The following is a 21947-nucleotide window of genomic DNA, read 5'->3' on the forward strand; positions in this document are numbered from 1 at the left end:
CTCTTCACAGCAACAGAACACTGACTAAGACAACTCTAATGTTAAGAAAGTCACCAGCCAGCGGTGTGCCTGTGGTAGATGTGTAGCTCACCTGAGCCTTCGCTATAAACTGAGAGGAGAAAACTAGTCTATGTACAGTTGTAAGTGAAATGAGCTAGTACTGGAAGCCAGGTATGTTGGCACACGCCTTTAATCCCAGCACTTGGGAGGGAAAGGAAGGTGGATCTCTGTGTTCAAGGCCAGCCTGGTCTACAGAGCAAGTTCCAATACAGCCAGCCAGGATTACACAGAGAAACCCTGTCTCAAAAGACAAACAAACCAACAAATTGATGAACTACTAGGCTTAAGATGGCCTGCAAGTGGTGTACCCTCAGCAGCTCTTAGAGCTTTGCCCCTGTTCTTTCTTTCTTTTTAGGCATTTTAAAACTTCACTTTGCTATGATGTGAGTGAATGGGGATGGGGGTGAATGTGTGGGACCACCAGCTAATGGGAGTCAGAGGACGAGTTGCCAGGGTCAGTTCTGTCCTTCCAGCCATGTGGGTTCTGGGGGCTTGACCTCGGGTAGCCAGCCTTGGTGGCAAGTTGCCTTTCCCTGCCGAGCCGCCTCATCATCCCTCCTCTTTTCTCTTTAAACTGCACTAGGAAGCTTGGGACAAGCTAGGCAACAGAACACAAGTTCGTGTCTGTGCCTTCAGCGCAGGGAGCATCATGCTATATAGCACACACACCCCAGCTCCATACCTGAGGCCTCTCCTCTGTTCACAGAGAAGTGTTCCCTTCGGTCAGTCAGAAAGCGACGAAAACAATTTTATTATTCCAAATGAATCTGGTCGCACAAGTCAAACATCTTTAGATCTCTAGACAAGCAGTTGACAGACAATTCACGACTTAAATCCAGCCTGACACCTTTTCTGTGAATCTAGTTGCATTGGGCACACTGGCGCACGTGCTTTTGCATGTTACAGCTGCTCGGGCCACTTTTCGAACTAAACTGCCACCCCTACCCCACCTCCCATGATTTCTGTGTTGAAGCCTAACTCCAAATGCGCTTGTATTTGGAGGGAGGGCCTTTAACAAAATAATAAAGGTTATACTCATCGGGTGGGGCCCCAATCTGATAGGCTTGGTGTCCCTATACGAAAAGAAAGGCCAAGGATGTTTGTGCACAGGCTAAAGGCTGTGCAGGGATACAGTGGGAAGGCGTTATCTATACATCAGAAAGAAAACTGTCACCAGAAATCGTCTCTGAATAGCATCCCGACCCCAGACCTCTTGTGCATCTGGGCTGAGCCGTCCGTCAGTTCGTCACTGACTGAGACAGACTACAACCGCAGGGCTAGAGCACTACGAAGACATCCCGTAGTCAGCAAAGCTACGAGGTTTCTTATCTAGCCCGTCACAGAGGAAGCTTGCCAATCCTTGATTTCAAAGTTTGTCATTAGGGGCTGGGGAGACGGCTTGGTGGGCAAAGTGCTTACTATGCAAGCGTGGGAACCTGAGTTCACATCCCCGGCACCAAATGGTGTGATGGCACATACGTGTAATCCCAGCACTCAGAAGTAAAGACGGAGGGATCCATGGGGTTCACTGGCCAGTCAGGCCAGCCAGTTGTTAAATTTGAGGTTCAGCGAGAGACCCTGTCTCAAAAATTATGGTGGAGCAAGTGAAGACGATACACTAGCATCCACGTATGGCCTACATATGTGCATGAACTTACACACACATAAAGTTCATAGTTAAATATCAATATACACTCAGAAAACAGTAATCAGATGTGTTTCTTTCCATTATATACAGCCTTCCATTTATCAGTTCATTCCTTTGTGTGTGTTTGTATGCCAGCTCTGTAACCAGAATACCAAGTCACAGCCATCAAATATGTGCTGAGTATTGTCCTTGGCATGTAGTAATGGGGACATGTTAGAAGCAGTCCCTGTGTTCAAAGAGCCCATGGGAAGTCACCAAGGCTTCTGTGAAACCCCATTATTCTGTGTACTGGGGCCCAGAAGGACTCTGAACAGCACAGTTCATCTCTCTGTTGAAGCCTAGTGTCTTGGTTTCCTGTCCAGTTGCTATGATTAGCCCAACAAAAGCAACTTAGGGAAGAGAATTTATTTGACTCCTGGTCCATGTTACAGTACATTGTTGCAGGGAAGTCAAAGCAGCCAGGATTTGAAACATCTGGTCCCACTCGCAGTCAGGAGCGGAGAGAAGATGGATGCATGCATGCTTATGCTGAGATCACTCGAATTACTTCCTCCTTTTTATACAATACAAGATTCAAACCCAAGGGACAGCACTGCCCACTTGAGTCTGTGTTTTCCCTCCTCCGTGAATGCAGTCAAGACAATCCCCCACACACCTGTCCACAGGCCACAGCCTCATCCTCACTGAGACTCCAGATGATTCTATACTGTGTCAAGTCCCAAGTTAAAACCAATCATCACACCCGGCAAGGATTGAGTCCAATGCTGTAGCTCTAAGATGGTAGAAAAGGGACAGCAGTCTAAAGGCACAGATGTGGTCCTATCCCAGGAGTACAATCATATGCCATGATCCTGGGGGATTAGACACACGGAAAGTGCCTGAAATAAAAATGAGTATGCTTACGATGCTTGAAGAGACAAAGAGCAGGCTTACACAGCCACAGGGAATGGGAAGGTAGCAACTGACCCCCAGAAGCTAAAAATGTTAGAAATTAAGGGTACAATAAAAAGCTTAGAAATGCAACACAGGGTTTCTCCGCGTAGTTTTGGTGCCTGTCCTGGGTCTCGCTCTGTAGACCAGGCTGGCCTCGAACTCACAGAGATCCGCCTGGCTCTACCTTTCAAGTGCTGGGAGTAAAGGCGTGAGCCACCACTGCCACCCAGCGCAATACACGGCTTTAAAAACAAATTCACTGAGTCAAGATAGGCTGAAAGAAACTTACAAGTTCTCGAGGACAGAGCAAAGTGATCGAAATGGTGGAAGAGAGGGTAAGAGAGAAGGAATGAGAGAAGCTGAAGTCAGCTCAGGCTGGAGTTCCAAAGGAGAGGGAGAGAAGACGGCAGGACCCACCCTTGGAAGGGCTGAGAATTTCAGACAGCTGGCAAAGCACACCCATTCGTACGTTTACAAAGCCCGACGAGTCTCAAGCTGAATCAGTAAGGAAGGAAATCTATTTTTAGATAGACGGAGGCAGGAGAGAAAGGCGGAGTACATGTGGGAGACCTGAGAAGAGAAAAGGAACCCCCTCTTCACTCTGGAATCGGGTCGGAACCGCTTGCCAGCAGCCAAGCGGAGAACGCTGCCACCACAGTCGTCAACAACCACTTCAAGCCGTTCTCACTTCCCAAGCTGCAGACCTACGATTTTCGAGGAATCTCATCAGCAATCCCATGAAACGATATGTGCCTAGTGGCTTCTGGCTTTGCCTTATCCGATTATAAATCCATGTAAAGCAACTCCAGCGCCACCTCATGTATCTATCAAAGCCGGAGCGGGCAGGGGGTGGGGGGTGGGGGGGGGGGGGAGATGACGACATAGAGGGAAGGATTCTTGTTTGAGAAGCCACAGTCACACTTGGAGATGCGTCTGACTTTCTTATGCGCACCTTTCTTTCTCTTAACGCCCTGCTTAAGCATTTACTGGCGTGCTAAAACAGGGCTGCAGAGACAGCTCAGGGGTTAAGGGGTTAAGAATGCATATTGCTCTTCTGGAGGACCTGTTTGGTCCCCAGTACCCCCACGTTGGGTGGCTCACACAAGCCTATAACTCTAGCTCTTTGGGATCTGCAGGCATCTGCACAGACATGGCACACACACACACACACACACAATTTAAAACAATATACATATTAAAACATATTTAATAAAAACTCCAACACATAAACCTGTTAATCCTAATTTATTTGTGGAGAGTAATAGTTAAAGTTACAAATCCTGGATTGGTCTGAGTCCAGGTCTTTAAAACTCTAGGGTAGTAGTTCTCAACCTGTGAGTCATGACCCCCTTGGGGATGGAACGACCCTTTCACAGGGGTCACATATCAGATATACTGCGTATCAGATATTTACGTTACTATCCATAACAGTAGCAAAATTACAGGTATAAAGTAACAGCAAAAATAATTTTATGTTTGGGGGGTCACTGCAACACAAGGAACTGTATTAAAGGGTTGCAGCATTAGGAAGGTTGAGAACCATGGCCCTAGGGGAATCTTCAGCCTACCAACAGGGCAGACTGGAGCTGTGTCTCTGTCTCCTTGTTGCTGACAAAACCAGAGCAAATACGAAGAACTCTCAAAGGAGTAGGTGGTCAGGGCTAGAAAGATGGCTCAGGAGGGAAGAGCACTCGCTGCTCTTCTAGAAACCTGAGTTCAGTTCCAGCACCCACATCTGGCGGCTCACAATAGTCTTTAACTCCAGGAACCTGATGGGCACCTGAACTCAAGCGCACATACTCACATGCAAACACACACACCTACACACCATTTTAAAATAATAAATAATAAGTCTCTAAAAATGTTTTAAAGCTGGGGGCGGGGGGGCTTCAAAGCATCATAGGGCAGAATGGGAGAAAGAATACTTGAAAAGAATTGGCTCAAAGCAGCAGCAGCAGCATAATAAGAAAAAAGAAAAATGTCCATAATGCTGAAAGAAAATAGCTATCAAACAAGATGATATTTGTTGTAGCTTGACTGAAAACACAAAGTCCCCTATAGCTCATGTATGAACAATTGGTTCCTGGTCAGTAGAACCTTCCTGTTTGGGGAGGTGATGCAATCTTTAGGAGGCGGAGCTTTGTCGAAGGAAGTATACCACTTCCTGAATTAACTCTTTCTCTCTCTCCCCCTCTCTCTTCCTCCCTCCCACTCTCCCTCTCTCCCTCCTTCCCTCTTCTTCCCTCCCTCCTCCCTCCTTTTCCTCTTCCTCCCTCCCACCCTCCCTCTTCCTTTCTCCCTCTCTTTCTCCTTTCCCCCTCTACACTTCCTGTGTGTGGATAAACATAATCTCACTGCTTCCTGTTTCTGTTACCACATCTTCCCTGATGTTATGGACTCCGTTGCTTTGGAGCCTTAAGCAAAAACAACTCTTCCTTAAGTTGCTTTTAGTCATGGTATTTTATGACAGCAACAGAAAAGTAACTAATGCATAAATTGGTACCAGGAGTGGGGTTTTGTTTTGTTTTGTTTTTGTTTTTGTTTTTTTGTTGTTAAGAACCCAACTATGTCAGGCAGTGGTGGCACACGCCTTTAATTCAAGCACTCAGGAAGCAGAACCAGGTGGATCTCTGTGAGTTTGAAGCCAGCCTGGTCTACAGAGTAAGATCCAGGACAGGCACCAAAACTACACAGAGAAACTCTGTCTCTAGAAACAACAACAACAAAAACAAAACACACACACAAAAAGAACCCGACTATGTTTTTTGTTTGTTATTTGTTTTTGTTTTTCATTTTGTTTTTTGGAACATGAAAGACTATGGGACTTTGAACTAAAAAAGTCTGTTGAATGCTGTAAGCAGAGCTTAATGGTTCATTACACTAGCTGTCTGGAAGACAGTAGTACTGAGAGTAATGTGGATGGTGAAGGCCCGGCTTGTGAGGTTTCAGAGGGGACCAAGAACTCTATTAGCAACCGCAGTAGAAGCCATTTGTGTGATATGTTGGCAAATAATTTGGGTGTATTCTGTCCATGTCTTGATAATTTATGTAGGGTAAGAATATCTTTAATTACAGAAAGAAAAATAGCTTCCAAATAAGAATGATGTATTTACAGTGAAATTACCTTTCAATAATAATTATTAAGAAGTGAACAAGCTGGGCGGTGGTGGCACATGCCTTTAATCCCAGCACTTGGGAGGCAGAGGCAGGCGGATCTCTGTGAGTTCGAGGCCAGCCTGGTCTAGTTGAGGCTAGCCTAGTCTACAGAGTGAGTTCCAGGACAGGCTCCAAAGCTACACAGAGAAACCCTGTCTTGAAAAAAAAAGAATCAAACAAAACAAAATCACGGATCAAATTCAAATATAGTAGATTTTTTTTTTTTTTACCAAAGGATACATGTCATACAGGAAGACAGTTACTATGGATGAGAGAGAAGGAAGGAAGAACCAGAGGCTGAGTCAGTACAAGTGAGCATGCCATAGAGTATAAGGTGCAAACTATATATATATATATATATATATATATATATATATATATATATATATATATATATATATTACATAGTTATATAGTTATATAGTATATAGTATAGTATATAGTGCTAACCCATGGAAGTATTAAAACCTTGGTGGCAGAGAAGACGACTGTGTAGAGGCGCGATGTTGTGCAAGCACAAGGACCTGAGTTGAATGCCAATCACCCATGTGAAAAGCTGCCTGTGGCATGTGCATACTGGAAACCCCAGTGCTTTGGGGAGTGGGGGCAGAGAATCACTGGGGCTTGCAGATGGCCTGACTAACTCCAACTTCAGTGGAAGATTCTTTCTCAAGAGGATAAAGTAGAGAACAGTAGATCACAACAGTGTTGTTCTCTGGCCCTTGTTCAATCACATAAACATATGTATGCACACACGCACTGTACACATACACCACACATCACACAATACATGCATACATACATACATGCATGAATACACGCCAAAAAAGAAAATGGAAACATAGATGTAAAATATAACACAAAATCACAGAAGTCAGCAGAGGTATGGAGTGAGAGTTCAGGGGTCATTTTCCAGATGATGGCTACCCTCATAATTTGATTAGAAAAAACACACACATTGCAAGTTGTGGTGTAGTAATGTCCTTTAATTGAACCCTTCCAGTATGGAGGAAGGCTCCTTAAAGCTGAGAAAGTTCTAAGTTAAAACATTCTCTCCAGGGAAAACGGGATAGGCTCTTGGGACTCAGGAAGTAAATCACTTAAGTCTCAAAAAGATCCCAAAACTAGCAAGATACCGTGGGTGCTCACCCCTAGGATAGAAGCAGTAAACAACTGCCGGGAAGTGAGACTCCCAGGAGAGCTGAGCTGCCTGGAAGAGATTCCTTGACCTGCCTAGCTGCCTGCAAGTCCTCTGGAAGCCCTAAGGTTGCAGCCTTTGTGAGTCATCACCTGTGTGGGGTGGGATTTTCATCGATGGGAGCTGAATCTGAGTCTTCCCTGCCTCTGTAAGTAACCCTTTACCAATAAACTCTTTGGTTCATCACTTGGACCTTAGTGTAATCACTGCTTCGGCCTGTAGTTGGTTCCCTATCTGGGGTGAGTAGACGTGTGTGTGTGTGTGTGTGTGTGTGTGTGTGTGTGTGTGTGTGTGTGTGTGTATGTGATGTCTCTCTGGGAAAAGTCTTACTCAGCACAAATTGGGGCCAAACACTAAAGGAATAGTGGAACTGATCTCTAACTTCTAAACAAGAGAAAAATATGCAATGATCGCAAAATTCAGAAGACTGACATTATGTGGACTATGTTCGCTGATCTAATCTAATCCATCAATAAAAGGGACCACCCGTTTGTGTGGGGGTGGTGTCAGTGTGCACATGTGTGGACATTTCCAGAGGCAGGTGTGGTGGTATTGTGTTCCCCAAAATATTGTGCACCCTAATAAATTTATCTGGGGTCAGAGAACAGAACAGCCACTAGATACAGAGGCTAGAAAATGGTGGCACACACACCTTTAATCCTAGCATTCCGAAGGCAGAGATCCATCCAGATCTCTGTGAGTTCAAAGCCACACTGGAAACAGCCAGGCATGGTGACTCACGCCTTTAATCCCAGGAAGTGATGGCAGAAAGCAGAAAGATATTTAAGGCATGAGGATGAGGAACTAGGCCTGGTTAAGCTTTTAGGCTTTTGAGTAGCAGTTCAGCTGAGATTCATTCTGGATGAGCTGGCTTCCAGTCTGAGGAGACAGAATCAGCTGAGGAATTGGTGAGGTGAGGCTGTGGCTTGTGCTGCTTCTCTGATCTTCCAGAATTCACCTCAATACTTGGCCTCAGGTTTGTTTTTATTAATAAGAACTTTTAAGATTCATGCTACAGGCCGGAGGTTGACATTTAGGGATTTCTGGAGGTCAGAAGTTGACATAGGGTGTCTTTCCTCTGAGTTGGTCTGTAGATCAGCGGAATATTGACCAAAATTCTGGCAGGCTTTGTAGAAATTTTAAGGAGACTCTAAAGTTTATATGGAAATACAAACGTCTTAGACTAGCTAAAACAATATTGGAAAGGAAGCATACATTTAGGGTACCACTCTGCCTGGCTTGGGGTTTTCCAGGAGAACTATAGTGTTCAAAGGAGCATGATATGGTGTGAAGACATTAATGGAGCAGTGGAACTAAATAATGACCCAAAGTTAAGCAGTGTATGCAAATTTACAAATTGTTGGTACCAAAGGAATTCATCAGGGGAAAGTGTAGTCTTTCAATTGATGGTGGCAGAGACACCACACATCTTTATACTTTTAAAAAGCTTATCAACTGACTTAACCACTAACAGAATTAAGCCAATATTGAAATCTTTGGAGCATTTGGGAGGCTGAGGTAGGAGGAATTCGAGGCCAATCTGGGCTACATATCAAAACTCTGTTTCAAAATCCCAATAGCTCAGTGTGAGCATGCTTGCCTGGCATGGGCCAAGCCCTGGGTTCAACTACTAGAACCACAAAACAAGTACTGAAAATACCATTTTCTGCCAAGGAAACTTGTAGCAGTTTATACCAGCGATTCAAGAGATAAATAATCGGAACCTTATGAAGTCATTGAACTCGGAGCTCGTGGATTCAGCTAGCATGAATGGCCAATGAGTTTCATGGATCCATCTCTCTCTATACCCCATCCTCCTCCTCCCCCCAACACGCCTGGGTGACAGGTACATGCTGCCACACCTAGACTTTAAAGGATGCTGGGGAACTGAACTCATGCCTTCGTGCTTGTATGGCAGGCATGTTATGAACTGAGCCATCTTGCCATCTCCCCAGTCCTTGTCTGTGTCGATATTCCTCAAAGAGTTTAAGTTAATAAAAATGGTCACATTCCCACACACTAGCCAACTGAAACCCTCCAAATAGCATCCTTTAAGGAAGTTCTCATTGGCCATGTAAGAAAGAAAAGACAGAAGGAAATTCAGAGAATTATCTGATCCCCCATACACAGAGCAAGCTATGGCAAGGCCACTGGCTAGGACCACGGGGAGGGCCATCACACCAGAAGCTACCAGATCTCAGCTGTGTGCTAATCTGGGCCCATGAGGGTTCCTTGCTTCCCACCACCAACTTGAGGAGAAAACCAGAGGACAGGCTGCTCACACTGCCACCTCAAGGCCAGTCTGCAGAAAACAAGAGAGAAGAGAATGAGACCCGAACAGAAATGGAGTGATGTGAACCTCTCTGGCTTGCAGATCTCAGGGAGGCAGGGAACTTGCTGGCCCCCCCGGAACAGTAACCCACTTCCTGATTCGTAAAAGGAGAGCAATCAGAATGAATCTGTGATTCTGGGTGAGAGGTGCTGGGAAGGCCAGGACAGAGGCGGACAGCAACATCAGCATCCTCCATGAAGTTGGAGTATGTATTCCAAAGCAGCTTCCTCTAGACTTTCACCTCTCAGGGCAAGTGCCTAGAACAGTTTATCACCACCAGAGGGCGCCAGAGATCTCGCAACAGCTGTCATTTATTGGGGGGAAAAAAGCCTTGCTGAGGGCTACCCTGGGGAACTCTGGCTGCGGGGATCCCAAGGCAGTGTCACCCTGTAGCCAACACACCACCGAATGCCCTACCTTCGCCCTAGCTGCAATACAGCTGGCTTCTGTTGTCCACTCATGTGGGGTTCACTTTTTCTGATCCCAAGACGTGAACTGGAATATTGAAGACTAACTGAAATCACATTCATGTCCCAGTTAGCTCCACCCTCTGAGGCTAAGGAGAAAGTGGACAGTGCCAATCTCTCTCTTTCTTCATGAAATGGGAGCAATGGTAATGGCGGTCTATGTTGCACCCACAGCAGCTCACTGAGAGATCCACAGCACCTGCCTCTGATGTATTTGAAGATGAGGCTCAGAGATCTTCCACCTTATTCTCTGTGTGTAGTGTATCCACCACTCTCCACCTCACTCCTTTCAGACAGGGTCTCTCACAGAACCTGGATGTTGCTGGTTTTCTAGTGAGGCTGGCCAGCTAGCAACTCCCAGTGGTCCTTTCGCTCTTTGTACGCTGCCACTAACACTGCAGTTACAGACACATATGGCCACACCCAGCTTTTCCATCAGTCTGGGAACCTGAACACAGGACCTCATGCTGGCTCATGAAAGCTCTTCTCTACTCACTGAACCAATCTCCCCAGACCCATTTTATCTTTTGAAAACCAGTTTCTTACTGAACTTGAAGCTTGCTGATTTGTCTGGACTGGTTGGCCAGCAAGCCCCACTTATCCTCCAGTCTCCCCTTCTCCAGCCCTGGGATTAGAGACACGCACCACCATGCCTGGCCTCTAAGTCTGACTTTATATTTTTTTTTTAATTGATGTGGGTGCTAGGAATCAAGCTCACTTCCTCAGCCTGGTTTGGCAACTTCAGTTCACCAACTGAGACATGGAGATGTTTTAATAACCAGCAGAGAAAGGGCTAATTCTCTTTACTGACAACGTGAACTGATTGAAACGGGCACCCACTGGTCCTTCCGAAGCAGAACCCACTGCCTGCTCTGCTAACCCTCCCTGCTGATACAAAGCAGTGCCACATTGTTGCAGTTGGTTGTTTGCATCAACGCTGATGCCCAGGACAGGCTGGGACTCTCCCGGAGCTAACACAGCTGGTGGGACTAACAAGGTCTGATCTGAAATCACAGCTGAGCGGCTCCCATGGATGGGCTGTTGTTCATTGAAGCTCTACTGAGCAAGGAAAGATGAATGAGCCTCCTAGCCAGAAACAAGGTCGTTCTGTTTCGTTTGCTCCAGTAGCAGATGCAAGAAAGTGATTTTTTCATTCACAGGGGCTCCGAGGGTCTTTTCCCAGGGTCTGGCAGAACAGGGCTCAGTTTGCTGGGATGCTAGCGTGAGTGAATTCCTCAAGTCGGGATTTAGAGAATAGGACACACGAACAGATATCTGTCAGGAACCTTTGGAAAACGCCACAAAGTTAAGTAGATTTTTTTTCCTCTATGGACTTACTGAAGCTTTTATTCGTGAAGGAGGTTTTTGTTTTGTTTTGTTTCCTCTGGATATGAGACACCGAGGTTTAGAAAAGTCTCCTGTAGGCTGGGAGATAACTTGGTGTGGGGGTGAAACATTTGCATGCATGAAGATTTGAGTTTAGTCCTCAAGTCCACATGAGAGGAAAAAAAACCAAAAAGCTGGGTAGCAGTAAGTGGTACAATGGTACATACCTATAATCCCAGCGCTGAGGAGGGAGGAAAAGCAAATGCCTGACACTCACTAGCCAGCCTGTCTGGCACACTTGGTGAGCTCTGTACCACCAAGAGACTCAGTCTCAAAAAATAAAGGAGAAGGTATCTGAAGAACAACAGCTGAGGTTAACCTCTGACCTCCACATTCACACACACATACACACACACACACACACACACACACACACACACACACACACACATCCATACACAATCTTTATCTGAGATAACCAACAAGGTCGCAGAGCCTCTTCCTGGTCCCCATTTCTGAACAGCATCCTGGAGCTGGGGTCTGGGACATGTTCCTCTTCAGCTGAGTGGTCTCCATCCCTGCCACGATCATTTCGGCTTATCCACTTTGACGTGCCCATCCTTCCTTCTGAAGTGCCTGCCCCTTCTAGTCCACTCAGCTCTTCCTGAGACCCTGTTCCTCTCTCAGGTGCGAAGTCTCAGCCCATCAAAGAGGAAGAACCGTGTTTACCTCCTATGAGCTGGGGAGGAAACGCCACGCCAGAGGGGGAGAAGCACCAATAATTCTGGAAGGAACCATGTGGGAGGTCTCCTTACACATAGCAGCAGAGGACGACGCTTCTTCTCAGAGGCATAGAGACTTTCACATGCCCTCAAATTCCTCTCCAGTTGAACGTTCCCAGAAAGGTAAATAATAGCTTTCCAGCTGCTGCCAGGCAACCTGAAGGCGGAATGGTTCCCGTCTGCCAGATTAGGTTGCTAAGGGGGAACCTCCTTCAGGCTTTCTGTGGACGCTCATTGAGACTGCCAAGAAGCAGTGCCAGCCCCAACTGGAGCCTCTGATCCCTGAGGTTGATGAGCGAAAGAAAGCACACACGAAACATTCTGTACCCTTTACCTCGAGTCTTTGAATCAGTAAGACGTGGTCCTTTCCAGCCTAAGACGGATTATGAATGCAGCGCCTTAGCACCCTCCTCGGCCAGGAGCTTGCCCACCCACCTAACTTCCTTCCTTTCTCCCACTTTGCTTGGATGTAAAAGCCGTTGTTGGGGCTGGGGACATAGTTCCATTGGTGCTTGCCTCATATGGGAAGTCTGAGGACTCAGGTTTGATGCCCAGAAGACACAGGCACATACACACAAAGCCAGGTGTGGTGGACACATTTTGTAATCCCTGCATTGGGGAGTCTGAAACAGGCAGATAGATCCCTGAGGCTTGCTGGGCAGTCAGCCTAGTCTACTTGGTAAGTAGTAGGACAGTGAAAAGGCTTGTTTCAAAGAACAAATTCAACAGTGCCTGAGGAAAGCCACTCTATATTGGCCCCTGGCCTGTATACATATGTGCACACATCTGTACGTTTGTGCCTGCGTTCCCTCTCCTAGAACACACACACACACACATCATCATCATCATCATCATCATCATCATCATCATCATCATCATTGTTCTCTGCTAACTTCCAGGCACTTGTAAATTCTAGACACAGCTCTAAATGGCCACTCCATCTCCACTGATTAGTTATTCTAGTAAACTTGGCACAACCTAGAGTCACCTGGGGAAAAGGATGACAGATAGAATTACCTCCATCAGACTGGCCTGTGGCTATGTCCATGGAGCACTGTCGTGATTGCTAATGGATTTAAGAGGCCCCAGCCCATCATCACTCGGTAGGTGGGTCCGGGCTGTGCAACACAATCAGCTGAGCACAAGCCAGAAGTAACAAGCCAGGAAGCAGCTTTCCCTCCATGGTTCCCCCTCCGCTCCTGCTTGAGTTCCTGCCCTGACGTCCCTCGATGACAGACTGTGGTGTGGAACTGGAAGCCAAGTAAACCATTTCCTCCCCCAAATTACTTTTCATATTATCACAGTAATAAAAACAAAAATGAAAAACTTCCATATGTCAGGCAGGACGGAACAGCCAACACCCATCACCTCCCCAGAGTAAGTATCAACTGCCTACGAGGATTCTTTGCTTATCTCGTGATGCGTCCTCATCTGATCAAAACGGGCACCATCCACCCAGCCAGTGGAGGCAGAACCCAAGCCTTTCTTGTCCATCCACATGCTGACTGCCACCCAGTCCACGGTGCTTTTCCACTGGAACCCAGATCTTCCCTACAGCTTCCTTACTCTACAGACCTCCAATTGATACCTGTAAACTGCTTCCTTGAGATAACCTGCTTCATGACTTCCTAGTTATGGTTTTTATTGCCATGATGAAACACCATGACCAAAAGCATGCTGAGGAGGAAAGGGTTTATTGGGCTTACATTTCCACATCATAGTCCATCACTGAAGGAAGTCAGGACAGGAACTCAAACAGGGCCAGAACCTGGAGGCAGGAGCTGATGCAGAGGCCATGGAGGGAAGCTGCTTACTGGATTTCCCTTCATGGCTTGCTCAACCTGCTTTCTTATAGAACCCAGGACACCAGCCAGGGATGGCACCATCCACAATGAACTGGGCCCTCCCCCATCAATCACTAATTAAGAAAATGCCCTGCAGCCAGATCTTATGGGGGCATTTTCTTAACCTAGGACCCCTCCTTCCAGATGACTTTAGCTTGTGTCAAGTTGACATAAAACTAGTCAGCACAATGACCCTCCAGGATGACCATGTCTGAGACCCAGAGCCAGAGTTACCTTTCATGAGAATAGGGACTTTGGGACTGCGGTTTCTGAAATGGAAGATGAGCCTGGATATCTATAAAAATCCCTAGAGGACAGATGAAGGGTCCTTGGAGACTGATGAAGGGGTAGAAGTGGGAAGACATGGTAGGATGTGAGAAGCAGAGAGTGAAGATGTGGTCAGCCGTACACAGAAGCCCATCAGTGGTCAGTAGAAAATGAATGTGGCAGAAAGTGGATTCTCCCTCAGAGCCCCACAGATGTCTGGAGTTTAAACTTAAGACTTCAGATTTTTATCCTTCAGAGTTCTAAGAGAATACACTTGTGTTCCACGGCATTGCCAAATCTGTAGTAATGTGTTCTAGCAACCCCAGGGGAGTAATATATTCTACATAGACTCTGCAACAAAATTCACACACAACAGAATGCATGTGTCTGACTCCTGCCTGCCCCATATCACCTCTATGTCCTGTTGTATACAATGCCCCCAAATGCATAAAATCCTTTGCTTCTGTTCCCTAGAGATGCAGAATTTGTCATATCTATAATACCCTTCCTTCTTTAATACCCAGTCAAGAGACAGCAAAGTTCTAGTTCTCTGGGAACCCTGGCTTGCTTCCTCTTACCTACCACCACTGCCAATATCTAATGCCCAGCGTACATGAATGTTGTATAGCAATTTTCTCTGAGTTGAAACATTCTATCCTGGAGAGAAAATCATAAACACTCCAGAAGTTTGGGGCTGGAGATTGAGCGCATTTGCTAGTTTTCCAAAGGACCGGAGTTTAGTTCCTAGCTCCGACACTGGGTGACTCACAACCATCTGTAATTCTAGTTTCAGGGGATTGGTACCCTTTCCTGGCCTCCACACACATGGCACACACACTTGTGCACACACACACACACACACACACACACACACACACACACAATTTTTTTAAAGACTCAGAAATTTCTAAAGGGAGGTTCATTAAGATTTAAGACATAAACAACTCACAAGTCTTAGGAAGTCCCTGAAACTGACCAGATGCACAAAGGCTCTTCCTCCCCAAGGTTATAAAGTAATAAGAGAAGAAACTCTGCAAACTGGAGAGCTGCCTGCAAGTCATACATAAAGCTCCAAGCTTGCAGCCTTCATGACTCACCTCCCATGTTGGGTTGGGTTTTCAGTGACACAACTGCCTTTGAGTCACCCCTGCTTCTGTAAGTAACACTCACACTCCTGAAAGTAACCCCAATAAGTTCACTGGGTCATCAAGTTGGACTATAATGTTATCATTAATTTGGTCTGTCATTAGTGCCCTATCTAGAATGAATAGACTTTTGTTTACATCTCCCCAGAAATAGTCACACAACAGTGACCACCTGCTGTCTCCAATTACTCTGATTTTATTTTTTATCAAAACCTTCTGTATTGAGATGTACCTGGGAGATTAGTGATGTGTGTGTGTGTGTGTGTGTGTGTGTGTGTACATACGTATGTACATGTGGTAATTTTTAGATAAGATCATGGGAACTCTGTCTTAATCAGTGGTTTGATGAACTGATGAATTAAATATCTTAATAAATGATTGAGAGATAGTAGAAACTGTACAAAGTGGAGCCTGGTTGGAGGAAGTAGGTCACAGGAGTGTGTCTTTGAAGGGCACCTCTGGCCTGGATCCTGCCTGTCTTCACTCTACTTCCTGAGAGCTATGACGTAGACAGCTCTGCTTTACTAACCTTGTCATGAAGAGCTGAAATCATGACCTAAAGTGAACCCCTCACCCTTTTCACTCTCCCAGACACTTGGTCACAGCTACAGAAAAGTAATAAACAATGTACAAAATCACTAGCGTGGCAGCTAATGTTGGTTGTCAACTTGACCACAGATGGAATCAAGCCCAAAGAGCTGGTCACACCTATGAGGGGTTATTCTTGGTTGGATCATTTGAGGTCGGAAGGCCTACTCTAAGTTCAGATCATTTGAGGTCAGAAGACCCACCTTAAATCTGGGCTACCCTTCTGGGGCAGCCCAATGAGAGGACACAGAAGAAGGAAGCTTTTGTTTTTAGCCTGCTTGTTCTTAATCTCACAGGCAAGTTCATCTCTCCTGCTGCTGGGGCATTACTTTTCTGGCATTAGAACCTACTTCTTTGGGATGCCAATGAATACTGAAGACCAGCTGAGGCATCCAGCCTGGTGGATTAAACAACTATTGGGTTCCTGGCCTTTCCAGCAGGAGACAACCATTGTTGGACTAGCTGGACCACAGACTGTAAGCCATTCTAGTAAATCCCTTTGAAGATAGATAGATAGATAGATAGATAGATAGATAGATAGATAGATAGATAGATAGATAGATAGATGACAGACAGACATATAGGTAGATAGATTTATTGTATCAGTTCTGTTTCTCTAGAGACACCCATCTAATACACCTGGCATCTGTAAGGGTCTAGGTTCAATCTTCAACACAGAAAAAAATCCTCATGGAAGTTATGTCTCCAGGTGGAGATGGAGTAAGCACATCCCACCCTGCCTCTCTGCTGAATGCGGCTATGAAGAGAAGATTCTTTAAAGTAAATAGCTAGAGGAGGCAGAGGACCTGATAACACACAGAAAGAATAGATGAATCTGGTTCTCATTCCCGTTATCCTTTATGTCTCAATAGAGGTCACAACTGAAATTAGAAAATATTTAGAAACAAATGGATACAAGACTAAAACACACGAAAAAGAGCCAGAGCTGGTGAGATGGCTCAGCTGGTGAAGGTACTTGTCACCAAGGCTGACAAACTGAGTTTGTTACCAGGGACCACATGGTAGGAGAGAATCAATGCTCAAAAGTTGTCTCATGACCTCCATACTCACTGAGGCATGTGTTTGCCAACACACATATGCACACACATACAGTAAAATAAATGTTTTTAAAAACAGGGAGCCATAACCACTGATACCATAGATATAAAAAGAATAATAAAGGTGCGTTATGAATATGTTTGTACCCATAACTTTAATTACTTAGATGAAGTCCTATTTAAATGGGCACAAAGATAACATATCTGTACCAACCCATGCAGAGGTAAATGTCACATATAAATGAGCATTACAAAACATCACCACGCCCAGACAGTTTCACCAATGAAGTCTAGCAAACATTTAAGGAACAAATAATACCAATTCTTTACAGTCTCTTGTAGAAAACAGAAGTAGAGGAAACACTACCTAACATCCTATGAGGTCAGCATTACAAAATCAGAAAAGACGTGATCATAACAAAAATCCAGAGACCATTATCTTCCCTGTACACATGCAAAAGTCCTCAATAAAAATTAGCAAATTAAATCCACTAATGTATAATAGGAATTATACACCAGAACTGAGTGGGATCTACCTCAGGTCTATAAAGCTGTCTCAATATCTAAAACTCAACTAATGTAACCCATCATATCCATAGGCTGGAGAAGAGCGACCAGATGATCGTGTCAGTGGATACAGAGAGCGGGACACTTGACAAAATTTAACATCATTTCAAGTGAAAACTCTCAACAATCACAACATAGGCATTTCCCTTAAACTTGAAAAACAAACAAACAACAAACAAATAACAACAACAAAACACCTACAGACAACCCACAGATAACATCACACTTGAGAAATTAGAAGTTTTGCTCCTAAGAGTAGAGTGCCCGGTCATGTCAACAGTGGCTACTTTTCCCATTCCTATTCAATACCACATTGGATATTCCAGCTAATGCAACAAGGCAATAAAAACTCATGGAAATGGAAAAGCATGAAATTAAACTTTTTTCACAGTTGTCATGATGGTTTGCACAGAAAATTCCAAGAATACTAGACAAAGTTCCTAATAAGCTAGTTTGCAAGGTAATGAGATACATGGCCAACAAAACTAAAATCAAAATAAATCAAAAAACCCTATGTATTATAATAGCAATATATAACCAGAAATGGACACATAAACAACATTTGTGATGGCTACCAGAAGCGTAAGTGGACAAATAGTGCCACAGTCCTGGTCTCCCTTCCAGCTTCTCCTTATGGTCCCAGAGCAACAGCTCCACCCATGGCCTTTGGTTACACCTCCCCACTCCTCCTGCTTCCCTCATGGATTTCTTTCCCAGTGATGGCTTTTACTTGGGGGGTAAGGGGCAGTCAAAGCAAGATCCATTTGACAATAATAACTCCAGCATTATAGTTTTAACAGGGCTCCTTAGCTGAGTTCTGCTGGATGTTGTAAACATCGATTTGATGTTTTTCTGTGTATCTGCTGCTTCTGTCTATTACTGGACACCAAAACCCAGGTCATGGTAAACAACTCTATGCACTGTATATGTTATACTGACTTTTCATGTTTTATAATAAGGTTTACCTGTAAACTTACAAACCCTCACAGTTTAAGAGTATATGTGCAGGAAATATTAATCCATTACATTATCCTATGAATATATTGGATTAAGCTTTCCTTTATTAAGGTGGCATTGAACAGCACTACTTTCTAAGCCAAACAATTGCCATCTTCATAAGACCAGCTGTGTCTGCTTATAAAAGATCATCATGGCTGGTTTTATTGGTTGTTGATGTTCCTTTATAGAAGGAGGGGTCAGGAGGGTCATTGGAGCCTCACCTGAGAACCCAGTCATCCTTGCAGCCAGCTGCACTCTGTGCTGACTGTCCTAATTGCATGTAGCCTCACAGTGTAGGAGGAGTCAGAGTCTACAGGCTGTAGAAGGGGCTCCACCTACACAACTATGAGGAAGCCATCAACAATAATGGGCGAAGACATCCAGTAAAGCTGCTTTTGAGACACCCATACCTCTGTCAGTAACTCCTCTGTGAATAAGCCCAGTAACTTGCTGGGTCCTCAGGGTGAACTTGGGTGGAATCAGATTTTGTTTTATCATTGGGACCTTATGCTTACTCACCCACCCACCCCCAGGATATAACTCTCAGAAAAGATGATAAATTTGTTACCTGTTCTCACATCTCACAGAATTAAAAAAACAAAAACAAAAACCAGTAAGTAGAAGGAAATGTAAGTAGGATGTAATAATGGAAATTTGTTTACTGGTTTTTTTTTTTTTTGACAGGCTCTCACTATGTAGCCCTGGCTGTCCTGGAATGCACTATGTAGACAAGGCTGGTCTTGAACTCACAGAGGTCCACCTTCCAAGTGCTGGGATTAAAGACATGTGCCACCACACCTGGCTAAGAATGAAAAAATTTTTAGTAAAAAGGGAGAAAAATTAAGATGGGTGGACTGAAAAAGAAAGCTGAATCATTTAAGCAAGTTACAAAGGTCTGAGCAAGTCCCACAAAGAATGAGAGTTTATGTATATGAAGTTAAAATTTCTAAGGTCAAAGTGCAATTCATCAATATCAAACTTCTGCTTAAGTTAGTGGAGTTACTGTTCTGTTCTTCCTAGCAATTATGAGGATTGACTTAAAGAACCAAAATGTATATTTAATCAAAGTTTTTAAAAAAGTGTTTGAGGGTCCTGTTTCCTCCAGAGTTTCCGCAGACAGCCATTGAGTGGAGCCTGCCGGAGCGGAGCCATCTGAAGCACAGCCCGGAGCCTAAAGCAGACAGAATCAGCCTGAGCCAGCCCAGCCCGGTGATGGAGCGCCCACAGCCAGACAGCATGCCCAAGGATCTGTCTGAGGCCTTGAAGGAGGCCACCAAGGAGGTGCACACCCAGGCAGAGAATGCTGAGTTCATGAGGAACTTTCAGAAGGGCCAGGTGACCAGGGAAGGCTTTAAGCTGGTGATGGCCTCCTTGTACCACATCTATGTGGCCCTGGAGGAGGAGATAGAACGCAATAAGCAGAACCCAGTCTACGCCCCGCTCTACTTTCCTGAGGAGCTGCACCGAAGGACTGCCCTCGAGCAGGACATGGCCTTTTGGTATGGTCCCCACTGGCAGAAGACCATCCCTTACACACCGGCCACACAGCACTATGTGAGGCACCTACACGAGGTGGGGCGCACTCATCCTGAGCTGCTGGTGGCCCACACATACACCCGTTACCTGGGTGACCTCTCAGGGGGCCAGGTCCTGAAGAAGATTGCGCAGAAGGCCCTGGACCTGCCCAGCTCTGGTGAAGGCCTGGCTTTTTTCACCTTCCCCAACATTGACAGCCCTACCAAGTTCAAACAGCTCTACCGTGCTCGCATGAATACTCTGGAGATGACACCTGAGGTCAAGCACAGGGTGACAGAGGAGGCTAAGACCGCATTCCTGCTCAACATCGAGCTGTTTGAAGAACTTCAGGTACTGCTGACACAGGACCACAAGGACCAGAGCCCCTCACAGATGGAGTGGCTTCGCCAGCGGCCTGGTAGCCTGGTGCAAGACCCTACCCCTGCAGAGACACCCAGAGGGAAGCCTCAGATCAGCACTAGCTCATCCCAGGCACCACTCCTCCGATGGGTCCTCACTCTTAGCTTTCTGATGGCAACAGTGGCAGTGGCAATTTATGCCATGTAAATGCAAATATGCTGTGAACTCTGTCCATGAAGGGCCTTCTCTCTGTTGGGGAGAATCTTGCCTGGCTCTCTTCTCTGGGGCCTCTAAGAAGCTTTTGGGGCTCCTAGCCCCCACCCTGTATCCTCTTTCTCTCTGCAATGGAGGGAGACGCTTGACACATTTTCCCCTCACCAAAATCACATCCAGCTAGTGGCCTGAACTTTGAAACCAGCAGCCCCAATTCCTGCAGCAGAGCCCAAAAGCCGTGGCCTGAAGGGCAGCTGTTATGAGCCCGGTGCCCTTGGTTGTCGGCGTCCATGTTAACTGCCATGACTGCTTTTCTCTGGTGTTATGGCCACTTTGATAGCAGTGTGTAGAGATGTTCTCTTGTGTTTCTGTCTTATCACTTCCCCAGTTCCACCTGAATGGTGGTATTTTGTTGTGTTGGTTTTTTTTTTCTAACGAAGTTGGGCTGTCTTTTGAGGGGTGGGTGAGGAAGAGGTATTTAATAGTTGTAACCTTGGTCTTCAACTTCTGTGTGAAATAATAAATGACATCTAACAGTCAAAAAAAAAAAAGTGTTTGAGATTTTTTTCCTAAACTTATCTAACTATTATATATCAATTAAAAGTACCAGAAGCTGATCTTCTGCACCTTATATAACTATACAAGTCAGAGGAGCCAAAAAACCAGGACAATGGTTTGCCTTTTGCCCACTGTAGTGGTTTGAATGAAAATGGCCTCCATAGGCCCATAGGAATTGACACTATTTGGAGGTGTGGCCTTGTTGGAGTAGATATGGCCTTGTTGGAGTAGGTGTGGCCTTGTTGAAGGAAGTGTGTCACTATGGGGTGGGCTTTGAGGTCTCAGATGTTCAAGTCAGGTCCAGTGTCATGCTCAATTCCTGCTCTCCACAGATCCGGATGTAAAACTCTCAGCTCCTTCTCAAGCACCATGTCTGCCTGCATGCCCCCATGCTTCCCACTGTGACGATAACAGATTTAACCTCTGAAACTATGAGCCAGACCCAATAAATGCTTTCCTTTATAAGAGTTGCCATGGTCATGGTGTGTCTTCACAGCAATAGAACAGTGACTAAGACAGGGTCTTTTAGATAAACCCAGTGGAGGGGTACCCTGACTGCCACATATGACACCTCCTTTCAGCTGAGAGAAGACACAATGGTAGTAGGGTTACCTCTTAGGGGTGGGGATGATGAAACAGGAGTTTAAAATCAGCTAGATGGTCTAGGGTGAAAAGATCCCCAAAGAAGAGCAGCCAGTTTGTCTCTTGACTGAAAGCCAGGAATGTTTGTAGGTCTCCTCGGCAGGATCATCCTTGCCAGAGGCCGGAAATGTTGACAGTGTTTTGTGGGCTCTGAACGATGATCTGGCTTCTAAGTGGCTCTAAGGTTACCCTTAAAGAGGGGATGTATTATGGTAATAAGGATAGCAGTGAAGGCCTGTTAAGAGAAAACTCCTGCTCAATGGAACAGAATCTCTGGCCTGGTAGAGAT

The 21947-nt window shown here is 45.4% G+C and overlaps 2 protein-coding genes across 4 annotated transcripts in view; one reads left to right on the forward strand and one right to left on the reverse strand.

Moving 5' to 3' along the window:
• Arhgef4 (Rho guanine nucleotide exchange factor 4) overlaps positions 1 to 21947 on the reverse strand; it is a 151015-nt gene that overhangs the window by 117079 nt on the left and 11989 nt on the right. The gene's annotated exons all lie outside the window — the stretch shown is intronic.
• On the forward strand, positions 7330 to 21481 carry LOC128114859 (heme oxygenase 1). 2 transcript variants are annotated; one of them, XM_052745181.1, is made up of 3 exons: positions 7330 to 12025; positions 16043 to 16222; positions 19055 to 21481. In XM_052745181.1, the coding sequence occupies exon 3, from the start codon at positions 19583 to 19585 to the stop codon at positions 20450 to 20452; it is 870 nt and encodes a 289-aa protein (XP_052601141.1). In that variant the 5' UTR covers positions 7330 to 12025; positions 16043 to 16222; positions 19055 to 19582; the 3' UTR covers positions 20453 to 21481. The 2 variants fall into 2 exon arrangements, with proteins under 2 accessions (XP_052601141.1, XP_052601142.1); XM_052745182.1 differs by having other exon boundaries at positions 19476 to 21481.

This window comes from Peromyscus californicus, unplaced genomic scaffold (assembly GCF_007827085.1).
Source record: "Peromyscus californicus insignis strain IS unplaced genomic scaffold, ASM782708v3 Scaffold_19__1_contigs__length_69161282, whole genome shotgun sequence".
NCBI lineage: Eukaryota > Metazoa > Chordata > Mammalia > Rodentia > Cricetidae > Peromyscus > Peromyscus californicus.